Below are 14,612 nucleotides of genomic sequence, written 5' to 3' on the forward strand. Positions count from 1 at the left end.
ACATATTTTTAGCCAACAAGGAGATCTGACTGCAAACAGACCAGTGAACACCAGGACACAGTTTGATTAAAACAGCAGCAGCAGGCTCAGTTTTGGAGAAGTGACTGTGACCACTGATCAAAACAGAGCAAGAGTTGGGAACAATTTAGACTGAAGACTTGGAGAAACCAGAAACCCCATTCAACTGAATAATACTACATTAAGCATCAACAGTTAAAAATTAACGATACTCTGAGTGCCATTTAGTGCCATATGTATTTTGGATTTGGGGATGAATGTGGGGTTTGTTTCACTCACACACAAAATACAAAAAGCAACACATGAAGGAAATGTAAAATGTGTGTTTTAGCCACAAATCTATAAAGAACACAAACAATAAAAAAAACACCAACAAACATTAAATGTAAAAGTTGTAAACTGCATGTATAAAATGAGTGGAATCATAGTTTAAAATCTTATAAATACAAAGAATACAAAGAAGCTGGAGTAGTTTCCATGTTTAAAGTATGAACAACAGTTTCTAAGGGTTGCCATATTCTTCCAAATCAAATGTTTTTAACCTGGCAGGCTGATCCCACATTCTCAGGTCATCAGCAACCAAATCTGGTTGATTAGATTAGAAAAATAATACCTTTAAGTACATTCAACAAAAAGTCACACATACGCTCAGATTAAAACACTTGTTTTTCTTTTTCTTTTAGGCTTGTTTTGTCCTTGAACTGCGTGTGTCATTTCATTACATTGTGCTTGCAGTAAATGTGTTACATCCTGTTGACTGTGGGCGGTGTATCCCAGTTTAAGTACTGCTAACAACCAGAGGGACAGATCAGCTGCTGCAGGACAGCCTCAGATGTCCGCTCACAGCTTTATGACAGCTATCATGGCACTGATACGTCTGGAAGCTACAGTCATACTCGGTGAGTTCAAAGACACTGTAAAATAACAGACATTTGACTGTTAAACGTACTGAATTCATTCTGTCATTGTTGTTTGTTGTCAGGCTTTAAACTAGAGCTGCATGTCTTGTAGTCTATAATGTACAGTCAACAAAACCATGTTTACAATGTAAAAAGCATATTTGTTTTAATTTTAAAAAGATATTGTCACAGCTGCCTTACAATTTTAAGTTGACTGAATTTTAAAAGGCAAGTTGAGGTGATTTTGTAATGATTCAAAACATACATTTCTAGTCAAAGAAACTTGATATTAATTCAGTTGTACTTGAGAAAACATGTTCAGTAGGCTTAAGATATTAAGTTGAACCAACAACTGTCTGGTCAAACTCACAAACACAAACAAATTTGATTTCCCTTTACATTTTCTCAGTTTGATAAGTCTTTTTCTTATTTTCTGCAGTTTTCATTCCAGCATTCGCACAAAGACAATATGTGAAACTGCTTCCAGTTATTATATTTTAAACACAGGGGGTGTGAACTGAATGCAACACTAACCTTCATCATGGTTCATCATGTTGTCATTATTGTGAAAAAAGCAACCATGACTTATCTTAAAGTGTACTACAGACACACAGCAAGTTTATGTTTTCTTTAAACTATAAAAAGGAGGGTCTCTGGAGAGATTTAACCTTTAATGCAGTTCATGTTTCTTTAGAAACTTAATTTTGAGTTTGAACTCTGTATAGTCCATTCATTCAAATTATTATTTTGAGTGGAAAGACTTCAAAAGAGCTCATGGTTATACGTTCTTAAGTATTTAAAAAATGAATGAATGAATGAATCCTACACTGTAAGTCTGGTGAACATTTGGCATTAATTGGAACTGTAATTAATGCAAAACAGGTAATGTCAGCCCAGATTAGAAATTTCAAATGCAGCAGTTGCAGTTGCATTTTAGTTGTTTTATGATTTATTACAGTCAATAAATTACAGATTTATCCTTTAACTGATTATGGGCTTTAGTTTGAATGCAATACTTTCATAAAAAAATCAGTTTACAAGATAAATGAATAAATGAATGTGATTGTGTTTCAGGGATTGTAATTCCTCAGATATTCAGCATCAGCATCTCATCTCCATCCTCTGACTGTTTGGCTTCTGTGGATACCTGCATGTCAGATTTATGCAAGAGTGAGCAGGCACTTTACGACGGCATCTGTGGAGGTAAAAGTGACCATAATTTATCATTTCTGCCGCGGGGGTTCAGAACATGGTGTTAAAATGTAATGATGACATTACAATCAGGAGGCTCAGGACATGATGCTATGTAATTGAATTGCACCTCTTGCAGTATGGCCTAAATGTAATAACTGAGGCAATCGCCTGGAGCAAAGTTAATGTAACTATAGATAATAATAAATAGGCTGTCAACTGCCAGTAAAATATATGTCTGCTTTGACATCAGACTCCTGTATTATAGCAGGGAACTTTATGCGTCCTGCATACTAACAGCTCTCAGAGCAGCAGGTCTGCACATAGGAAACACCTGTTGCTTGAATAAGACCTCACTTGTGTATGGAAAATCCTGTTTTTCTGCCTCCCTCCTGTGTTTGTGTTATTCAAGATGACGGGTGCCGAATAAAAGGCTCAGAGGTCTGTAACATGACCATCCAGACTGCACTGGACCAATTCCCCTCTCTGCGAGGGTGTGTGTGTGCCTGGGAGGAGGAGGAGGAGGAGGAGGAGCTTTGTGACTTCATACAAGCGCTGGCCACACAATGCCAGCTACAGCCAGGTGCAGTATTCTCAGTACACTCTCAGATAAGCTTTTATAGGTGAAATTACATTTTTGTTTACCAAAGGCGATTTGTTGCACTGTGTGAACAAACTCTATTGTGCTGCAGGATGCGTGTCGTGAACAAGAGATTGGCTGTAATAAGCATTTGTTGGGGAATCATGTTTCCATTTGTTTTGACAGCAGCTCAGCAGAGGAGGAGCGCAGCGATGGACTGGTCGTCAAGCAGTTTAATAGGATATGGTGATTCTGATTATGGTTAAAAATTGTAGACCGCAAGGGTTTTCAAAGTCTGAGCCTGCAGGCCTCCCCTTAGTTTACTGGCTTAGTTTCACTCTATTCCTGGACGTCATGATCTTGTTTGATCCCACAGGTGTCAAACTCAATTTTATCCTGCACAGCAGAAGCATTATGCTTGCCCTCCATTTATTTCTACTTGTATATAAAACTACACAGACAACATATTAAATCTTCAAAATTATAAACTTTTTAGTTTTTTGTGAATATAAACTCATTCTGCATTTGATGCCTGTAACACATTTCAAAGAAGTTGGGACAGGAGCAACAAAAGACTGGGAAAGACACTGCTCGGGTAAATAGGTGAACTGGTAACACGTGATAATATCCTGAGTATTAAACAGAGATCCTCAAAAGTCTCAGTCATTTACAAGCACGGGTGGGGTGATGTTCACCACATTGTGCAAAACGGCTCCACAGTATCCACCTCCACCCACATCTGAAATCTTGGCGTCATTTTTGATCAGACCCTTTCCTTCAACCAGCACATTAAACATATCACCAAAACAGTCTTCTTTCACCTCAAGAACATCGCCCACCTCTGTCCGTCCCTCTCCTCCATAGCTGCAGGAACCCTCGTCCTTGCTTCATCACCTCCCATCTGGACTACTGCAACAGTCTCCTCATGGCTCATCATCAAAAACGCTCAATAAGCTCCAGTAAATCCAGAGCTCTGCTGCTCAGCTACTCACCCACTCTCACACCCGTCACCATATCACCCCTGTCCTCCATAAGCTCCACTGGCTCCCCATCCCCCAGAGAATTCATTTCAAAATCCTCCTCATGACATACAAAGCCCTCAATAACCAGGGTCCATCCTACCAGTCTGAGCTCCTCCATTGACACAGTCCCACTCGCACACTCTGCTCTGCTGATGCAGAATTGGGGTTGTACATTAATTAGTTTCTGACTCTTGTAAAAAATCTAAAATCCCCCCAAACTATATCTCTGGCCAACCTCTTGAACAAAATCATGCATAATTAGTTTATTCTATGATATTTTTTTTTATAACTAATGGGACGGGAGGTCCTCTGTCTTTGAAAACCTCTGGCGTACTGAATTCAATCAATATGAAAGTGATGTTTCTGCAGTTTTCAAATGCACTCACTTCATTTCTTCTTGCAGTTCATGATGGTGCTGGATCTTGCGTCAACCACATGACAGCTTGTGTCAGTGACACTGTTTGCAACAAACGCCTGGCACCTGTACTTAATGCATGTCAGTCAGAGACGTGCAACCGTGAGCGCTGTCAGGAGGAAACTCAGCAGTTCTACAGCAACATGCCACACAGTGTTGCAGAGCTGCTGGTCATGTGTGAGTGTGAGGCTTCAGATCAGTCCTGCGTGGAGACAAAAACTGATCTGCAGAGCGGCACATGTGGAGACAACACCTGGATCTGCCAGGACACAGTAAATCAGTGTGTTGAGGACAGTACCTGCAGGTATGATCTGTCTCTCTACAATATGTCTGACGATATAGTGTAGCTTGTTACGGAACAAAATGACCCAGTGCCAGAAATGCAAGACAGTTATTGAGGACAGAGAAATTATTTGAGCATGGAGTTTTATTTTTTACCTCAAGATTACAATAAGATCATTACTAAAAAGGATTACTCACAACTCAAAAGACTAAACAGATGGGTTGATAACAAAATATATGCAAAACTCACAAAATAAATTATGATTTAGTATATTTCTGAGAAATGCATGGTATCCCCAGTTTGAACCAAACAGAACTGATAACATTTTGAAAGTATGGGCATTAAAAGGATTCAAAACATATTCATAAATGCTAACCAATAATACTGTAAGCACATTTCAGTCATTAGTTTCTGGGTACAATCTGGCACAAAGTATTTTTTTTTTATAAATATCTGCAAATAAGGACATACCTTTAAATTTTTTTACGAAGGCACATCTCAAAAGAAATGCACCCTTTAATTACCTTACTGAGAAAAAGTCAAAATAAGGAAATAAAAAACTGCACCAAAAAAAATATACAAAATTCTAGAGAACAGTATGAGCGCTGAAACTAGTATTCAACAAAAAAGGATGTCTGAACTAGGACAGCAAGTTAATAAAGGAGAGTGGAAGCAAATTTGCAGAAAATTCACAAAACAACAAAGAATCTGCATGGAAATCATATTTAGATTTTTTTACTACACCAGAGGTACAATCTAAAATGATCACATCTGTGACATCGAATTGCGGGGAGACAAAGTCCAACCATTCCACACACCCCAAACCCCTGCACCTGGCTTCTCCTCTGTTTTGCGCACTAATCACAGTAACTTGCATCATCCAGCTTCTGCTGTGACTGGTTGATGATATGTACAGCAGCAACCCCTTGAGTGATGGGAAGGATTTCTTAAGTTTATGACATCATATACCCAGCCTGACAAAAAAAGGACATGCTATGTCATTTTAGGGTCATTATGGTCCCAAAACAACAGGTTGCAAATTCACATGCACAGTCTGAGTCTCACAGTCTGATACCAGTGAGCTACCACTTAGTGCAAAGTGCTGCCTGACCAACTGCAGCAATTTGGATTTTAGTGTCTTGCCTAAGGACACTTACTGCCACAGATACTGCAGATCTCAAATTTGCATCTAATGAAACTGAAATGTCTTCAGACAGTTATTTAGAAAAATTAATGTGGAACGATCAGTCAAATAATGGTCCAACAGGATGTTAAATGTTTTGCATGTATTCCTCCTAAACACCCATAAAACAGAGCACCCAGAGAATCTAAAATAAGTTTTTTCTCGTTTCCCAGAGACCTGTTAAAAACCTTGATAAGCAAATGCTGGAGCTCTGAAGAAGCACAGTGCAGCGACGGTGACCTGTCAGATCAGTGTTTCACCCAGATGGATCCAGCTCTCATCCTTGGTGCAGATTCTGAATGTAAAAAGGCCTTTTTGGCCACTTTGGGCACAACACTCCACTATCCTTGCACCTGCAGAGGCGTGCACAATGACGATCTGAAGACGTGCAACATGATTCACCATGTATTTCATAACAGATCACATTTCAGTGAGTAGGACTTTGAATCATCTTTGATTCGTGTAATTTTCATATTTCAGTGTGTGGAAACATTTTAAAGCGTTTTTCCGTGTATTTCAGTGACGTCTCGGAAAAGCAGTAGTGGTCCATCTAAACCTCCTGAAATCAACAGGTCTGAGAAAGCTCACACTTGGTCACAAGGTACATTTTCAGGCAATTCTAACCATTAAATGGTCCAGCACAAGTAAATATTTTGGAAAATAACTGATTAGCTGATATTTTTCATTGTATCTTGGCTCAAAAATAGAAAAAAAAAACATATTCATGCCTTCAGTTTCTTGTCAGCAAGGAAAATCCATGGGCAAGAAGTCCTGCATACTATCCTTTAATTGCATATAATTTTATTTACAGATTCATCTGTTGAAACAGAGAAAGAACGACCTCCCCTGGCAGATAAAGCCAACACTTACTCAGATGAGGCCAATCAGGGACCTGTGCTGAGTTGAGTGAGGCAATCAGTCTTACAGGCTGTGTGTATTTATCTCAACACATCACATCCCACCGCCAAAAAAAATATCCATTCACAATCTGTGATAAGCAGCAAATACATCAACTGATATTGATATAAATAAGATTGAAATATCATGATGACAATAATAATATTAGAAGATCTCTGAGTGACCATATGACTACCAAATCAATCACATAGCACTCAATTATATAATAGTATAGATAGAAAAATATGTTTAAATCAAGTGAAAAGGACAAACTAATATATCTAGGCTAAGATGACACAACTTGTTTCCAATTTTCCAGTTTCCAATTTTCAATCTTTTTCTACAAAGATACATTGCCTTTTTAGCATTTTTCCCTTTTTAATTTATTAGTCAATGTGCCAACTTTAAAAACATTTAAAACAAAATTAACTACATTCTTTTATGTTTTACATACAGAGTTTTTAAAAAAGTGAAAAAATGAACAATAGTTATTCACAAATATGTAAACTTTGAATAAACAACAAGCTATTAACATTTATGAATAAAACATCTTCCCTGTGGTTCTCTTACACCAGCTAAATCCTATCAGCAGACAATAAATTCATAATTCACACCTTCAAATTATTGATTTTCTGAAGAGTTTAGACCTCAGAACATAAGACAACATCAACAAGATCATGTTAAATCATCCTTCAACAAGTTATTTTCTAAAATAAAATTACAATACCCAGAAAGCTCATATAGTTTTTATCAACTCAGATGGCAGTGAATTATCTTAGATTTTGATTTTTCTTCTCTTTAATGTTGTCATAAAATCTCATATCCCCCATCCTTCAGAGGTTTTCATGATATACAGCCACAGATCCACAGCCTGTCAGATGAGTGCATTTCCCCATCATCATTTAAGGGCTAAACTGGACATAGGTGTGATTGGAAGTGTAAGTGTCTCTGTCTGTCCAACTGTCTTTCACCCAGTGCTGCACAATGATTGGCTCCGGCTCCCCTCAGAGATAAGTGGGTTATGATTAAGGAATGATGGATGGATCAGACAATGTTACAGACATGGTTTTTTAATATACTGATTGTTGTCTTTTCAGATTATCTCCTGTATGCTTTTGCAGCGGTGCTATTTGTTGGGGTTGTTATATTAATGCCTCTGGCGGTTGTCAGTAAAATCTGGTGAGTACATCAATGTCAAGTCTCTTTGTTATCGGATCATCTCTTTGATAATGAAAATGCTTTTATTTCTTTTGTCTTGTAGGATGTTGAGAAGACGAGATAAGACAAAATTTCACCATCCACAGAAAAGCAATTGTGTTGTCATTCTCTGATGTTTAAATGTGTCATTAAAATTAATTCATCGGCATTTTGTTCCTTTTTAACTCAAAGATTTTAGGTGATTATTTATTAATATTCTTTATGAGATGTCTTTGTGTTTTTTGCATTAATATCAGTTTTCAGAGTATAATAAATTCATTATGGCAGCACTGTGAGGTAATACATTTTGTAGTGTACCCTGCTCTTGGTAAGGCTGCTGTAAGAGAAATCAGTCTGACTGTCAGTGCTTTATTAAAGAACGCTGATTTTAGAGGGATGATAAAACCTACATTTAAATGTCACACATGTAAAATACTGCTGTGACCAGATTGAATGTTTATCGGGGATTTTTTTTTTTTTAATAACAAAGAAAACTCGCTTAGCAACATCTTCAGCAGCTCTTTTCATCTGTTTCAGACCGACTTGAGTGATCAATCATTAAAGAAAAAAATCTGATCGGACTGACACATTTGAGATTGTTTTAAGTCTTCATTTGTCTTTCTGTGATGATTCATTGGTGCTCTGTGCTTCCTCTGTATCTGATAATAAAGTTCATTCTGCAAACCTTAAAGTCTTTGTTCAAGATGCCATGTGGTTTCTGGGGTTGATTTCTGCAGAGAAAAAGCAGCTTTCAGTGAAAAAGCCTGGAGTTTATCCTTTTAACAGACTGTTTTCAGAAAACTCTGAGGTCAGAATGAAATCTTCTGTTGTTAATTAAAGACCAAACAATGAAAGCTGCTGTTTTTCTTTTCTAGACTCTTTAGAACTATTAGAGTAAATAGTTTGACTGAGCAATTTGTGCAAAAACATTAAATCCTCTCTCAGCTAAAAGCAGAAACAATATAGGTCTTCAAATTCTTCAAATTCTTTATTGTCATGTGCACAATAATTACAGTGCAGCGGGAGTTGGTAATGAAATCCTAAGATCTCAGACTCTCTCAGACACTGCTCTATGTAATGCAAATAATTCATGGTAACACTTTATTTAAAGGGGTGTGCATAAGACTGTCATTACACTGTCATAACCATGTCATGACACCTGTCATGAACATGAATGAGCCTTTATATATGTTTATCTCATCTTAAAATCTAATAATAATTTAAGAGAAAATAGTGCAGCAGCTAAAAACTAGGAATGTCTAATAAATTTTACTGCTTGGTGAGTGATACTAAAATGTCTAAACTAATGTTTCACAGTAATTGTGTAATTGTACACTTTATACACAATGAGATCACAGTGTAATGTATAAGACTGTAGTTGAGTGTAGTACAGTCCAGTACTGAAGTGAAGTGAAGTTGCATTTTACAATGTGTGCCAGTTGGCTAATTTCACAGGAGGTCTGGTAAAATGCTGTAAGACTCAAATACAGAATATATTTCTGAGGACAAGAGCTTTGAAAAGTGTCTTTGTAGATGAAAGGCAGGGTTCTTTAGTTAACAGAGCAGCACTGGGAGGTGAGGATGTGAGAAATATGGTCCCTTTTTTACTCCAAGACCCTCCTGCCGTCAGAAGGAAGTCTGAGTAATGGCAAAACGACGTGATAATCAAGGCCAGTTAACCTCCTCAGGTTGCCTGCTCCTGTTCTCCCACAACTGCAGCTCCCTGACAACAAGAAACCTCTATTTTGAAGTCCACAGATAACAGATGACACCACCATCATCGGCCAGATTTCAAACGCCGGTGAGACTTCACATTGATAGGAAATCCGCAGTCTTGCAGAGTGGTGCACAGAGAACAACCTGCCGCTCAACATCAGCAAAATCAAACAGCCGATGGTTGATTTTCAAAGAAAGGAGGCAAAGACGCACATCCCTGTCTACATCAGTGGAGCTGAGGTGGAGCAGGTGAACAGTTTTACATTCCTTTGAATCAGCATCACAGAGAATTTGCCAGGTACATCACACTTCTTCACCCGGGTGATGAAGGCTCAGAAACAGCTGTACTCTGAAGGAAGGAAAATTAACTTCCAGTGCCAAGTTCATGTTAACTTCCACAGAGGAGTAACAGAAAGTGTCCTGACTGGAAACATCACACAGTGGCATCATGGGATGTGCGCAGTCCAGGACAGAAAACTCTACAGCATCATAAAAACTGCCCAGAAACATGCATACAACCTTGTTGTAAATGATAAATAAATCACCTTGTATTCTTGTATATTTACAAGAAGAGAAGTGAGGCTGGACAGGCTTCACAGCTATGGGCAATTAAGATTCAATGTTTCCTCTGACCAGCATGTCTGGACCGTGGGAGGAATCAGATAAAAACCCACACACTTCAGGGGGATATTTCCATCAAGGTTGATAAATCAAACTGTTCCACTAACACAGTTTAGCCTGGTCTGGTCAGTGCTAACTCAGGCTTAAACAAGCTTGCATTGTGAGCGTGCACGGAGAACATAAGCCGCCCAGAACAGCCCACAGCTATTCTGCTCACAAAAAGAACTGAAAACCAGAGCAGTTTTCTTCTCAAAACCTGACAATTTAACTAAAGAAGAATGCAAAACATTCATAATCAAAAGGTCAATACTGATCCAATTGTCAGAATGAGGGAAACTGCTGTCAAGATTAAATTCTTTGCATTTTACCCAGATCTGCCCCAACAGCTCACTTAGAAGAGTGTCAGGCCCAAATACTGAAGCCTCAGCTACGGTACGGGTTCAAAATTATTTGACACACAGCTAAATTAACGTAATAATATGTCAGATCAAGAGAGATAGTGACTGTAAGAAAACACACACATACTAAGTGCACAAAGAAAGATCCCCGTCAGTTGGAAGCCAGAACATTCCTGCTGTGAGGCTGCAGTAGTAAACACTGAATCATGAAGATGCAGGATGTAAATGCAGAAGAGAAAGAGTTGACTGGAAGATGCGTTGCTCTGGATGTTTGCTCTTCATCTTCCTCTTCTGCTCTGCAATCGTTGTCTTCAATGACCAGTCCCCTCCCTCTTATTTCTTTTTCATCTTTCCCACCACTTCTCTGTGAACCACTTCTCTCTCCCTCTCTTATCTGAGGGCTTCAGAGGTGCTGAGATCTTTCACCTGCAGTTTCCTCATACAGGATGATTTTCACAGGGGTTAAGTGTTATTCTTTGCAGCTTTACCCAGAAAAAACGTTTGCCTAAGAGCCTCACTGTGATCCAGCATCACAGTGGGTTCACAGTTATATTTGTGTGCTGGTTGCTGCTGGCAGCACAGAGGCAGCTTGAGTACACTTTTATCTCCTGGCCCTTTGGCTTTTTCAACAGGTAGTGTTTTGCTAGTTCCACCCTAACACATTATAACTAAGTGTTGCACTCGGAGCGTGTTTTCATCGTATTCAAATGACCAAGTGAACCCTAAGTTTGTAGCCATGCTGGTGGAGAGACTGTAGAAAATGATGGTTGGTTGGTTGGTGCACCACTTAAAGAGAGAGTTCCCCGCAAAATCAAAAATACATATTTTTCCCCTGAGCTGTAGTGCTCTTTATCCATCTGGATTGTTTGGTTGCAGAGTTTTGTAGATAGCAGACTGAAAAATCTGATTCTTTTTAGTGAATGACTCATAGAAACTTGACTCAGTGCAAAGAGTCAAAATTCCCATCTTTTATCCCAATTTTTTTTTAAATTTACTGAATGGATTGACACAAAATTTGGTACACACATTCCCACAACCCTTGTGATCTTTCACATCGCACCATGATCAGGGCAGATTTTTAAATTTTCCGGTGCTTTGGTTTATGACCAAATACCTGAAAAATAATGACACCATCAGGCTCATTTGTAGTTTTTATGCCCAGTGCTGCTTAACAAATGCCAGGATGCTGACAGGTGAATCCATGGATGTATTATGGAGAGGTGGATACAGCGTTGGAGGCTACTGAGTGGTACAATGCTGATGTTCGCATTCAGCTTGAAGTACAGCTTCATGGAGCCGCTACCATGACTGTAGATTCTTAGTCTTGTTAAAAATATGAATAAAAAAATTAGCACAGACGGTGGTCAAATTCAGCTTGATATGAGAGTATAAGCTGTACAAGTACAAAACCAATTGTATATGAATCAGGCCAACAGCACTGAGTTAATTTATTTAATCCTCCTTTTTTAAAATCAGCTTTAGATGCCAACACGAAGGCCAACACGCCTTCAGTCATTTGTTTAGGATCTCATTTCTATCCGAGTCTGAATCAGAACCCCTGCTGAGAGAAATACAGTGTCAGATGATAATCCCCCAAAACAGACCAGATAAAAGTTCATGAACTTTTTTAAAAAAAACCTTCCCAACAGAAAGAAAACATACTTTGATCCAGTTACGCCACATTGAATCACTATTGCATAACATGGTAGCAATCAAATAATTAAATATCACGACTTCTGTCTTTCAAATGACTCATTCAAACAAACATGGCAAGGTGGCTCATTATTATTGGATTTTTGTCACCTGCTTTTCCTCTGTGATCTTTATGTAGCTACATATTACTGAGCCCGTGTCACTGCATAATGCTTCATTTCACTGATGGAAAAGTGTTTGCATACATGATGATGAAGATGGATCACTGTGGGTAAGAAATTGTCACATGTAAATATGCAAATAAACCTATTCATTAGTTGACTTTTTGTCAGTCCCAGTTCCTTTCAGTTTTCACTCCGGCATCCTAATTATACTGGTTTACTGCTGAGATATAAGATTATGGCACAGTAATCACTTGGCTGGACAGCAGAGGGACAACCACAGTTCTCACAGATCTTTTTGTTCTTTTTTCTTTAATTGGATCATCTTAACCATTAAATGTGTAAGCACATATAAAACACTATAAAACTGGAAAATAAATTAGTTGCTATTTTTGAATGTAACTAAAATAACAAAATTTTATTATTTATTTTTCGGAAAGTGACTTCTAGGTTCCAATTTACTCTCTGTATCTCCTGAGATTCATTGTTTATTTAGGGTATGAATTTAAAAATTTCCTTTTTTTTTTAATGGTTCATGTGCTAACTTTTAAATTAGCTACTTTCTTCCATGTGTTGCATAAAAAGTTTTAAATAGTGAAAAAAACTTGATAATAGTGATTCAGAAATGTCTTGAGTGCTGGAAACAAAATACTTTTTTGAATGAATAACTATACATTAAGGTTTATCAGCAAAGTACCTTATTCCTGTTTTTATCCAACTAACTCCACTGTGGTTCCCGTTCACTAACAATATCCTATCATCAGTGGAAGCTGAGCAAACAGGAAAAAAGGTGCGAGCATTTTGACCTGTGACCATGCATAAACATGAGTAAAGTGGTTCATTAATCAATAATACTCCATTTAAGAGTAAAACAAAGAGTAAGCAATATATATTGATCTTTATTATTGATCTTCTGCAGAGTATAAGCATCAAAATAAAAGGTCAAAATAGAAGTATATCAGAGAGTGACTGTCCCAGTTTTATACCCTTATCTGGGTAACGTATCCTCCAGGATTCAGATCTTCAGTGCCTGATTATTATTCATTATTTCTCAGTAAAAACATAGTAAACTATCATTTTTAAAAACTATTTTCTAAGACAAAATCCCCCCGAAATACAATAAACATGAAAAAAAATGCCACCATTTTGGATTTTTGATAATTATACTTGAGAGAATCTCTGTGGCCGATCTCCAAAACTTAGCAACTTACATTAAAACAGTCTAGATGGATAAATAGCACTAAAGGCCTGTTGAAAAAAATCTGTGTTTTTGATTTTTGGGTGAACTTTTCCTTGAATCCCCTAGAACCTTTTTTTCTCAAGCACAAAATACCATCTTTCTTTAAACAAATTTCATTTTAAATGTTTTTATTTTATTATATTTTACAGGAAGCACATTCAGGACCGACATGACAAAATGCAACACTCACACAGGCGATCAACCCACACTGTAGCTTATGTCATGGTAAGTTTTTAATGGCAGAAATGAAGGGGCACTTCTTCATTGATCTTGGGTGAACCTGAGGGCAGAAACTCTTCAGAGACCTCTTTTAAACTCTTATTTTTGTGGTTGTTTAAGAGGAGTCCTCTTTTTTTAAATTGCTATTCACACAAGATCTGACTAAATGGGAAAAGATGAAAAGATCTTTGGAGGAGTAAAGTGCATAAAAACATATTCAAAGCAGAGAGGAGCTTTTTCTTTTTGCAGTTTGTCTTCTGCATTTATTCAAATTGTTACCACCACAGGCACTTCTGTGGTGAAAAGAAATTTTAGGAGCCAGATAGAGACCATATTCTGTTAATGTATTGTGTTATAAGGCCACTGAGCTACACAAGGTAACAAAGGTGACAGACCTCTAGAGATGTTTTTTTTTTTTTTTTTCATCAGAGCCAAATAAAAATGAAGAGACTGTTAAAAAAGAATTAACCTCTAAAAAGGCCAGACTCTGTTCACAATTCTTGAAATCATCAATCTGTACATTTGTTTCAAATTATTACTATTCTTTGATAGTTAATTTATCTGCTTCTAGTTGTTTTCAAGTTGATATAATCTGTCCTTGCTCTTTTGTGTCCAACCATACAGAGCAAAAAATAAACCAACCATAACACCTCACAAAAAAATGACAAGTCAGTTGATAATAATGGTGCCTCCACTCTGAACTGACTCCCAAATGTGGAAATGAATCGAAAGGTGGTCGGCTGAGCTGGAAAGAGGTGTTTTTGGACCACAGAGCACTAAGGATGGATGTCATTCTTGAGACTGTTTGCATGAGATACATCTCAAGAGGCTTTGCCTTTTGCCAGGCCACCAGTTTAGGAAATGATTTGTTCATAATGACTTTACCGATAAAAAAATTAAAGTTAAATAATAAAAAAAA

At 37.6% G+C, this 14,612-nt stretch overlaps 1 protein-coding gene across 3 annotated transcripts; it reads left to right on the top strand.

Annotated features, from left to right (window-relative positions):
• Positions 1-805: 805 nt before the first annotated feature.
• On the top strand, positions 806-8,164 carry gfral (GDNF family receptor alpha like). Of its 3 annotated transcripts, none has more exons than XM_084735999.1 (10): positions 806-917; positions 1,992-2,120; positions 2,521-2,691; positions 2,875-2,934; positions 4,114-4,429; positions 5,765-6,021; positions 6,112-6,192; positions 6,403-6,492; positions 7,586-7,667; positions 7,750-8,164. In XM_084735999.1, the coding sequence occupies exons 1-10, from the start codon at positions 851-853 to the stop codon at positions 7,817-7,819; spliced, it is 1,323 nt and encodes a 440-aa protein (XP_084592125.1). In that variant the 5' UTR covers positions 806-850; the 3' UTR covers positions 7,820-8,164. The 3 variants fall into 3 exon arrangements, with proteins under 3 accessions (XP_084592125.1, XP_084592126.1, XP_084592128.1); XM_084736000.1 differs by having other exon boundaries at positions 2,878-2,934; XM_084736002.1 differs by lacking the exon at positions 6,403-6,492.
• Positions 8,165-14,612: the final 6,448 nt, after the last annotated feature.

This window comes from Lutjanus erythropterus, chromosome 14 (assembly GCF_056507025.1).
Source record: "Lutjanus erythropterus isolate fLutEry1 chromosome 14, fLutEry1.hap2, whole genome shotgun sequence".
NCBI lineage: Eukaryota > Metazoa > Chordata > Actinopteri > Lutjaniformes > Lutjanidae > Lutjanus > Lutjanus erythropterus.

What these genes read in the sequence shown, in the direction of transcription:
- gfral (XM_084735999.1), top strand. Translation starts at nt 851, where the DNA reads ATGTCCGCTCACAGCTTTATGACAGCTATCATGGCACTGATACGTCTG. An exon ending in TCATAACAGATCACATTTCA is followed by an intron (nt 6,022 to 6,111) that starts GTGAGTAGGACT and finishes CGTGTATTTCAG; the next exon opens with TGACGTCTCGGAAAAGCAGT. An exon ending in CAATCAGGGACCTGTGCTGA is followed by an intron (nt 6,493 to 7,585) that starts GTTGAGTGAGGC and finishes TTGTCTTTTCAG; the next exon opens with ATTATCTCCTGTATGCTTTT.